The 10,375-nt window shown below is 43.4% G+C and overlaps 1 protein-coding gene across 5 annotated transcripts; it reads right to left on the reverse strand.

Moving 5' to 3' along the window:
* Positions 1-8,276: 8,276 nt before the first annotated feature.
* On the reverse strand, positions 8,277-10,054 carry LOC109732698 (uncharacterized). Of its 5 annotated transcripts, XM_040402915.3 has the most exons (3): positions 9,867-10,035; positions 9,755-9,784; positions 8,277-9,673 (listed from the first exon to the last, which is right to left on the reverse strand). In XM_040402915.3, the coding sequence occupies exon 3, from the start codon at positions 9,628-9,630 to the stop codon at positions 8,503-8,505; it is 1,128 nt and encodes a 375-aa protein (XP_040258849.1). In that variant the 5' UTR covers positions 9,631-9,673; positions 9,755-9,784; positions 9,867-10,035; the 3' UTR covers positions 8,277-8,502. The 5 variants fall into 5 exon arrangements, with proteins under 5 accessions (XP_040258849.1, XP_040258844.1, XP_040258852.1 ...); XM_040402910.3 differs by lacking the exon at positions 9,755-9,784 and having other exon boundaries at positions 9,867-10,054; XM_040402918.3 differs by lacking the exon at positions 9,755-9,784 and having other exon boundaries at positions 8,277-9,669; positions 9,867-10,036.
* Positions 10,055-10,375: the final 321 nt, after the last annotated feature.

Raw genomic sequence — 10,375 nt, forward strand, 5'->3', positions numbered from 1 at the left:
AGGATTCAATCAATCCCGTATACAATTCCCTTTGTCAATCGGTACGTTACTTGCCCGAGATTCGATCGTCGGTATCCCAATACCTTGTTCAATCTCGTTACCGGCAAGTCACTTTACTCGTACCGTAATGCATGATCCCGTGGCTAACTCCTTAGTCACATTGAGCTCATTATGATGATGCATTACCGAGTGGGCCCAGAGATACCTCTCCGTCATACGGAGTGACAAATCCCAGTCTAGATCCGTGCCAACCCAACAGACACTTTCGGAGATACCCGTAATGCACCTTTCTAGTCACCCAGTTACGTTGTGACGTTTGGTACACCGAAAGAACTCCTACGGTATCCGGGAGTTGCACGATCTCATGGTCTAAGGAAATGATACTTGACATTGGAAAAGCTCTAGCAAATGAACTACACGATCTTTTATGCTATGCTTAGGATTGGGTCTTGTCCATCACATCATTCTCCTAATGATGTGATCCCGTTATCAACGACATCCAATGTCCATGGTCAGGAAACCGTAACCATCTATTGATCAACGAGCTAGTCAACTAGAGGCTTACTAAGGACATGGTGTTTTCTATGTATCCACACATGTATCTGAGTTTCCTATCAATACAATTCTAGCATGGACAATAAACGATTATCATGAACAAGGAAATATAATAATAACCAATTTATTATTGCCTCTAGGGCATATTTCCAACAGTCTCCCACTTGCACTAGAGTCAATAATCTAGTTCACATCACCATGTGATTAACACTCACAGGTCACATCACCATGTGACCAACATCCAAAGAGTTCACTAGAGTCAATAATCTAGTTCACATCATTATGTGATTAACACTCAGTGAGTTCTGGTTTGATCATGTCATGCTTGTGAGAGAGGTTATTAGTCAACGGGTCTGAACCTTTCAGATCCGTGTGTGCTTTACGAATATCTATGTCATCTTGTGGATGCTACCACGCGCTACTTGGAGCCATTTCAAATAACTGCTCTACTATACGAATCCGGTTTACTACTCAGAGTCATCCGGATTAGTGTCAAAGTTCGCATCGACATAACCCTTTACGACGAACTCCTTTTCACCTCCATAATCGAGAAAATTCCTTAGTCCACTAGATACTAAGGACAAGTTCGACCGCTGTCATGTGATCCGTTCCCGGATCACTATTGTACCCCTTGACCAACTCATGGCAAGGCACACTTCATGTGCGGTATACAGCATAGCATACTGTAGAGCCTACGTCTAAAGCATAGGGGACGACCTTCGTCCTTTCTCTCTCTTCTGCTGTGGTCAGGTCTTGAGTCTTACTCAATACTCACACCTTGCAACACAGCCAAGAACTCCTTCTTTGCTGATCTATTTTGAACTCTTTCAAAATCATGTCAAGGTGTGCGTTCTTTGAAAGTATCATCAGACGTCTTAATCTATCTCTATAGATCTTGATGCCCAATATGTAAGCAGCTTTATCCAGGTCTTCCTTTGAAAAACTCTTTTCAAACAAACCTTTATGCTTTCCAGAAATTTTACATCATTTCGGATCAACAATATGTCATTCACATATACTTATCAGAAATGTTGTAGTGCTCCCACTCACTTTATTGTAGATACAAGTTTCCAACAAACTTTGTACAAACCCAAAAACTTTGATCACTCCATCAAAGCGTATATTCCGACTCCGAGATGCTTGCTCTAGTCCATGAAAGGATCGCTGGAGCTAGCATACCTTTTAGCATCCTTAGGATCGACAAAACCTTTCTGATTGTATCACATACAACCTTTCCTTACGAAAACTGGTAAGGAAACTTGTTTTGACATCCATCTGCCAGATTTCATAAATGCAGCTAATGCTAACATGATTCCGACGGACTTAAGCATCGCTACGGATGAGAAAATCTCATCGTAGTCAACTCCTTGAACTTATGAAAATACTCTTTGCCACAAGTCGAGCTTCATAGACGGTAACATTACCGTCCACGTCCGTCTTCTTCTTAAAGATCCATTTATCTCAATGGCTTGCCGATCATCGGGCAAGTTCACCAAAGTCCATGCTTTGTTCTGATACATGGATTCTATCTCGGATTTCATGGTTTCTAACCATTTGTCGAAATATGGGCCCACCATCGCTTCTCCATAGCTCGTAGGTTCATTGTTGTCTAACAACATGATATCTAAGACAGGATTACCGTACCACTCAGGAGTAGTACATATCCTTGTCGACCTACGAGGTTTGGTAGTGACTTGATCCGAAGTTCCATGATCACTATCATAAGCTTCCACTTTAATTGGTGTAGGTGCCACAGGAACAACTTCCTGTGCCCTGCTACACACTAGTTGAAGTTATGGTTCAATAACCTCATCAAGTCTCCTCCATCCTCCCACTCAATTCTTTCGAGAGAAACTTTTCCTCGAGAAAGGACTCGTTTCTAGAAGCAATTACTTTTGCTTCCAGATCTGAAATAGGAGGTATACCCAACTGTTTTGGGTTTTCTATGAAGATGCATTTATCCGCTTTGGGTTCGAGCTTATCAGCTTGAAACTCTTTCACATAAGCATCGCAGCCCCAAACTTTTAAGAAACGACAACTTAGGTTTCTCTAAACGGTGTCATCTCAACGGAATTGCGTGGTGCCCCTTTTAAAGTGAATGCGGTTATCTCTAATGCCTAACCCATAAACGATAGTTGTAATTTTATAAGAGACATCATGGTATGCACCATATCCAATAGGGTGCAGTTATGATGTTCGGACACACCATCACACTGTGGTGTTCCAAGCGGTATTAATTGTGAAACACTTTCCACAATGTCTTAATTGTGTGCCAAACTTGTAACTCAGATATCTCTATGACCATATCATAGACATTTTATCCTCTTGTCACGACGATCTTCAACTTCACTCTGAAATTACTTGAACCTTTCAATAATTCAGACTTGTGTTTCATCAAGTAAATATTCTCAGCATCTACTCAAATCATCTGTGAAGTAAGAACATAACGATATCCACTGCATGCCTCATCACTCATTGGACTGCATACATCAAAATGTATTACTTCCAATAAGTTGCTCTCTTGTTCCATCTTACTGAAAACGAGGCCTTTCAGTCATCTTGCCCATGTGGTATGATTTGCATGTCTCAAGTGATTCAAAATCAAGTGAGTACAAACGATCCATTTGCATGGAGTTTCTTCATGCATATATACCAATAGACATGGTTCGCATGTCTCAATCTTTTCAAAAACGAGTGAGTCCAAAGATCCATCTACATGGAGCTTCTTCATGCGTTCTATACCAATATGACTCAAATGGCAGTGCCACAAGTATGTGGAGCTATCATTACTATTTTATATCTTTTGGCACGAACATGTGTATCACTACGATCGAGATTCATTTTAGGTGCAAGACTATTGAAGGTATTATTCAAATAAACAGAGTAACCATTATTCTCCTTAAATGAATAACCGTATTGCGATAAACATAATCCAATCATGCTCAACGCAAACACCAAATCTCGATGGTAGAGGGAGCATGCGATGCTTGATCACATCAACCTTGGAAACACTTCCAACACATATTGTCATCTCACCTTTAGCTAGTCTCCGTTTATTCCGCAGCTTTTATTTCGAGTTACTAACACTTAGCAACCGAACCGGTATCTAATACCCTGGTGCTGCTAGGAGTACTAGTAAAGTACACGTTCATTTAATGTATATCCAATATACTTCTGTCGACCTTGCCTGCCTTCTCATCTACCAAGTATCTAGGGTAGTTCTGCTTCAGTGACCGTTCCCCTCATTACAGGAGCACTTAGTCTCGGGTTTGGGTTTAACTTTGGGATTCTTCGCTAGAGCAACAAATGATTTGCTGTTTCATGAAGTATCCCTTCTTGCCCTTGCCCTTCTAGAAACTAGTGGTTTTACTAACCATCAACAATTGATGCTCCTTCTTGATTTCTACTTTCGCGGTGTCAAACATCGCGAGTTGCTCAAGGATCATCATATCTATCCCTGATATGTTATAGTTCATCACGAAGCTCTAATAGCTTGGTGGCAGTGACTATGGAGAACCATCACTATCTCATCTGGAAGATAAACTCCCACTCGATTCAAGCGATTGTGGTACTCAGACAATCTGAGCACATGCTCAACGATTGAGCTTTTCTCCCTCAGTTTGCAGGCTTAAGAAACTTGTCAGAGGTCTCATACCTCTTGACGTGGGCACTAGTCTGAAATCCCAATTTCAGTCTTCGGAACATCTCATATGTTCTGCGACGTTTCAAAAACCGTCTTTGGTGCCACAATTCTAAACCGTTAGCATTACGCACTGAACTATCACGTAGTCATCAAAACGTGTATGTCAGATGTTTCGCAACATCTACAGACGACGCTGAGGTTCAGCACACCGAGCGGTGCATTAAGGACATAACCCTTCTGTGCAGCAATGAGGACAATCCTCAGTTTACGGACCCAGTCCGCATAATTGCTACTACCAACTTTCAACTAAATTTTCTCTAGGAACATATCTTAACCAGTAGAACTAAAGCGCAAGCTATGACATAATTTGCAAAGACCTTTTGACTATGTTCATGATAATTAAGTTCATCTGATTAATGAACTCCCACTCAGATAGACATCCCTCTAGTCATCTAAGTGATACATGATCCGAGTCAAACTAGGCCGTGTCCGATCATCACGTGAGACGGACTAGTCATCATCGGTGAACATCTCCATGTTGATCGTATCTACTATACGACTCATGTTCGACCTTTCGATCTCTTGTGTTCCGAGGCCATGTCTGTACATGCTAGGCTCGTCAAGTCAACCTAAGTGTTTCGCATGTGTTCCGAGGCCATGTCTGTACATGCTAGGCTCGTCAACACCCGTTGTATTCGAACGTTAGAATCTATCACACCCGATCATCACGTGGTGCTTCGAAACAACGAACCTTCGCAACGGTGCACAGTTAGGGGAACACGTCTCTTGAAATTTTAGTGAGGGATCATCTTATTTATGCTACCGTCGTTCTAAGCAAATAAGATGTAAACATGATAAACATCACATGCAAATCATAAAGTGACGTGATATGGCCAATATCATCTTGCGCCTTTGATCTCCATCTTTGAGGCGCGGCATGATCACCTTCGTCACCGGCATGACACCATGATCTCCATCATCATGATCTCCATCATTGTGTCTTCATGAAGTTGTCTCGCCAACTATTACTTCTACTACTATGGCTAACGGTTAGCAATAAAGTAAAGTAATTACATGGCGTTTTCATTGACACGCAGGTCATACAATAAATTAAGACAACTCCTATGGCTCCTGCCGGTTGTCATTCTCATCGACATGCAAGTCGTGATTCCTATTACAAGAACATGATCAATCTCATACATCACATATATCATTCATCACATCCTTTTTGGCCATATCACATCACATAGCATACCCTGCAAAAACAAGTTAGACGTCCTCTAATTGTTGTTGCATGTTTTACGTGGCTGCTATGGGTTTCTAGCAAGAACGTTTCTTACCTACGCAAAAGCCACAACGTGATATGCCAATTTCTATTTACCCTTCATAAGGACCCTTTTCATCGAATCCGATCCGACTAAAGTGGGAGAGACAGACACCCGCTAGCCACCTTATGCAACTAGTGCATTTCAGTCGGTGGAACCTGTCTCACGTAAGAGTACGTGTAAGGTCGGTCCGGGCCGCTTCATCCCACGATGCCGCCGAATCAAGATAAGACTAGTAACGGCAAGAAGAATTGGCAACATCAACGCCCACAACTGTTTGTGTTCTACTCGTGCATAGTAACTACGCATAGGCCTGGCTCATGATGCCACTGTTGGGGATCGTAGCAGAATTTAAAAAATTTCTACGCATCACCAAGATCCATCTATGGAGTATACTAGCAACGAGGGGAAATGAGTGCATCTACATACCCTTGTAGATCGCGAGCGGAAGCGTTCCAATGAACGGGGTTGATGGAGTCGTACTCGCCGTGATCCAAATCACCGATGACCGAGTGCCGAACGGACGGCACCTCCGCGTTCAACACACGTACGGAGCAGCGACGTCTCCTTCTTGATCCAGCAAGGGGGAAGGAGAGGTTGATGGAGATCCAGCAGCACGACGACGTGGTGGTGGAAGTAGCGGGGTCTCGGCAGGGCTTCGCCAAGCTTCTCCGAGAGGGAGAGGTGTTGCAGGGGGAGAGGGGGGCGCCGGCCCTGGATCCCATCTACAAGGGGGGGCGGCGGCCAGGGGGAAACTTGCCCCCCAAGTCAGGTGGGGCGCCCCCCACCCCTAGGGTTTCTCCGGGATAGGTGGCCCCACCCGGTGGACCCCCGGGACCCTTCCGGTGGTCCCGGTACACTACCGGTGACCCCGAAACTTTTCCGGTGGCCGAAACTTGACTTCCTATATATAATTCTTCACTCCGGACCATTCCAGAACTCCTCGTGATGTCCGGGATCTCATCCGGGACTCCGAACAATTTTCGGGTTTCCGCATACTAATATCTCTACGACCCTAGCGTCACCGAACCTTAAGTGTGTAGACCCTACGGGTTCGGGAGACATGCAAACATGACCGAGACGCCTCTCCGGTCAATAACCAACAGCAGGATCTGGATACCCATGTTGGCTCCCACATGTTCCACGATGATCTCATCGGATGAACCACGATGTCGAGGATTCAATCAATCCCGTATACAATTCCCTTTGTCAATCGGTACGTTACTTGCCCGAGATTCGATCGTCGGTATCCCAATACCTTGTTCAATCTCGTTACCGGCAAGTCACTTTACTCGTACCGTAATGCATGATCCCGTGGCTAACTCCTTAGTCACATTGAGCTCATTATGATGATGCACTACCGAGTGGGCCCAGAGATACCTCTCCGTTATACGGAGTGACAAATCCCAGTCTCGATCCGTGCCAACCCAACAGACACTTTCGGAGATACCCGTAACGCCTCGCCTGGTCTGTAGCAGGAGAAAAAGAGCTGCAAGAAGAGAATAGAATCGCGGGGAAGAAAACGATGCGGTTGCCTGGTTGCCGGAAACAGACACGTATGTGGGGATGCTCTTGACCGTTTGATCAACACTCGATCCAACGGAGACGGAGCCGGCGGACGAGCGCCCCCGATCGATCGGTTGAAGGCAAGCTTTTCCCTATTATAATATGCCAAAGAAGAGAAAATAAAATCCAAATTAAAGAAAAGAAGTAAACACAAATTTTAATTTAGGTTCACCTTAGTTCAAATAAATACTTTGAATTTTAAAAATACAATTTAAGATTTGATAACAAATTAAAAAAACAAAATTTTCTGGTCCTACTTTTTGGAGGAAAAAAAAATCTAAACATTCCGAAAATCGGGATGTTACAAAAACTATATCTGCAAAAGCTATATTTAGTTCGAATTAAGACAAGAAATAATTGTGTCCTAACTAGGATGACCAAGGTAATTTCTTTCTATGATCATACGTGTGCAACGCAATAGCACCCCCCACATCGTGCGTGTGTGTTTGGGGAGGGGGGGGGATTGCCATGACAAGAGGTATAAGTCTAACAGGCGGCCTTACAATCCATTCGCAAGGTTGAATTTATTAAAGACATAATGAAATAATCATGACGATAATACTGAATTAGAGTTAAAATAGTTTATATACTCCCTCCGTTCCTAAATATTTGTCTTTCTAGAAATTTCAACAAATGACTACATACAGAGTCAAATGAGTGAATCTACACTTTAAAATATGTCTATATACATCCGTATGTGGTAGTCCATTTGAAATCTTTAAAAAGACAAATATTTAGGAACAGAGGGAGTAGTTCACTAATCATGTGTGATTTCAGAGTAAGGAACAGTTCAATCATGTATGAACACAAGCTGTCTGAAGTACAAACACAGGAAAATCAAATGCAAGTTTAGTCACAAAAATAATCTTCACCAAACTAGTGTAAATTTCTCATGTATTTGTAACATTCATTAGCTTTACTCTACAAAAAACGATTACGCTAACAAGCTCGTGCAGTGCACAGATGCTGGCTAGTTTTCTTAATTGGGGTGAACTCATAATATGAATATCTTTGAATTAATTTTTTATACAAGTAAGATGGTCACTTGCATTCAACTTTGTAAAAAAAGATTATCACTTAAAACAAATAATTCTGGAAGACATCGGAAACTCGTTGCAATTGCAAACATCTTATATTGTGGGACGGAGGGAGTAGTTAACTGGACTGATAGAAAATAACAGCAAAAATGAAAATCACTGAGCGTCTCATACATTTCCTTAAAACAAACAAAGCGTACAGATAAATTAGGCAAGCCTTTGAAGCAGTAACCAATAAAATAATAAGACCACAAAATGATCTATAGCACGCTAAAAAACTAAGGTCCATCGGAGTTATTCCAAGGACTTGCCATGGCAAGAGTGAATGTGGGAGAAGCGTGCCAAGGAGCAGCATCCATGTGACCCAAAAACTTGCTTAGAGCACGGACTTTATGGTACGGTGTTTCAAGTCATAATATATAGACTTGTGCTTGATCATCTTGAAAGGAGCCTGACCTTCGTTGCAGCATCTCTCCACTTCCACACCAGTTAAGAAAATAAACTCCCCATCCATCATATCCATCATAATTTCCTCACCTGAAGAGCATGGGGAGTCTGGGCTAAATGTGTGCAGAATAGTCCTAAGGAGCGTGGCAATGCAAAACATGCCAGAGCCCAAGTTAACCAGATGGTGTTCAGATATCACCGTCTTCTTATCCTCAAACAGATCAAGATAATCCCAAGTATTCTGCAGTGTTGGTGGCTGCTCAGCGTCCATGGCAGAGAGGTCCAGGGCGCATAACCTGGGAGAGCCATTGCATTCTGAGAGGCCAAACCAGAGTTTGAGCTCAGGGACATACTCAGCTTTGCCATAGAAGGGTAGTACCCATTTGCCAACCTGTCTCCATACACGACTCGCTGTGTCGAAGGTGTACGTGCCTATGCCCTGATCCATAGATGATATGCAGATGGTGGAGCTGTCGACCACTGTGTAGCAACACCTGTTGATGGTTCTTCGGAAGGAAGGATTGTGAGAGAGGAATGGCGGCGCCGGCAAAGTATGCCAGCCCCAACCATCGTCGCATCTAAGGACCTCGAAGCAGCTGCTGATGTTGGCGTCACGTGACAGGTCCATAACATAGAGAGATTGATCTTCTGTCCGGTCAACAAGATTGTCTTGGATCATGGGGAGGCTCATGCCAAAAGGAACCATGCATGAATTGATACGAGGGATGCTTGCAACAGTTCCCAGCTCAATGTTGTAGAGTATTGTCTTACTAAAGGAGTCACTGAAAACAATACTGTCTTTTCCAAGTAGAGAGAACGAATCCCTGTTCATACTACTATGTGTTAAACTAGACATGGGATGAAAATTGATTTCCGGCTTAGGCAGAACCGACAAGCGCTCTAGCATAGGTGGTTTGTTCTTCTCCGTTTTTGCTAGTGCTGCTTTTCGTGCTTCTGTTGACGGATAGAAGAGGTACTTCAAGGGATCCAGACGATGCAGCGAATACATGCGACGGCTCAAGTCCTGCACTATCAAATTCACAAACCGAGTATTCATCCTCTCCAAAGTCCAACTGATCGAATCTCTCCGACTGGTCTGACTAAAAAAATGAGTATCAATTATTGAGACTGAGATATCCAATACTGTATAATTTAAGATTAAAGAAAAAACCAGCAGCAATCTCCTGCGTGCCTCCAATTCCTAATTATCCCTATCCAGTTGTGAGCCGTCAATGCTCTGAATCGCACAAATTTTACAAACCAACAAGGACTGAGGCTTTCGCTGAACAATACCTTACGCTGCTTTACCAGCGGAGGATCTAGTCGGATGCGCCTGGTGAGGGTGAGGAAGCGGCGAGCACAATCGGGAGATTAGATCTGCTATTTTCGAGACGGCGAATAAGCGAAGAGTGCCAGGAAAGGCGGCGGAGGCGCAGTGAGATTATTCGGAAGGCTAGGTCACGCTGTTTCTCACTGCATTTATACATTGGAATTGGAGATACTACTAGACCATGGGCCAGACGGTTTTGGACCCAATATTAAATAGGCTGGACAGGGCCAGACCGGTGGGTAAATCCAACGGCCGAGGCCTCTATTCGGCGCCCTCTGCACCCGTTAAAGTGCAATTCACAAACGGGCGCATACCACCGGGCGCCCCTATGTCTTGCTTTAAGCGAGCATAGGGGGCAGCCTAGCCGCGCGGGAGGCCGCGGCCTTTTTTTTTCTGTTCTGGTTTTTTACTTTATATTTGTACTCCTTTTTTCTGCATATATAAACAAATAATTTTCAAAAACACATTTGAA

This window comes from Aegilops tauschii, chromosome 1, assembly GCF_002575655.3.
Source record: "Aegilops tauschii subsp. strangulata cultivar AL8/78 chromosome 1, Aet v6.0, whole genome shotgun sequence".
Classification (NCBI taxonomy): Eukaryota; Viridiplantae; Streptophyta; class Magnoliopsida; order Poales; family Poaceae; genus Aegilops; species Aegilops tauschii.

Bases quoted from the DNA above. Each gene is read 5' to 3' on its own strand.
- LOC109732698 (XM_040402910.3), bottom strand. From the start codon at position 9,630: ATGAATACTCGGTTTGTGAATTTGATAGTGCAGGACTTGAGCCGTCGC.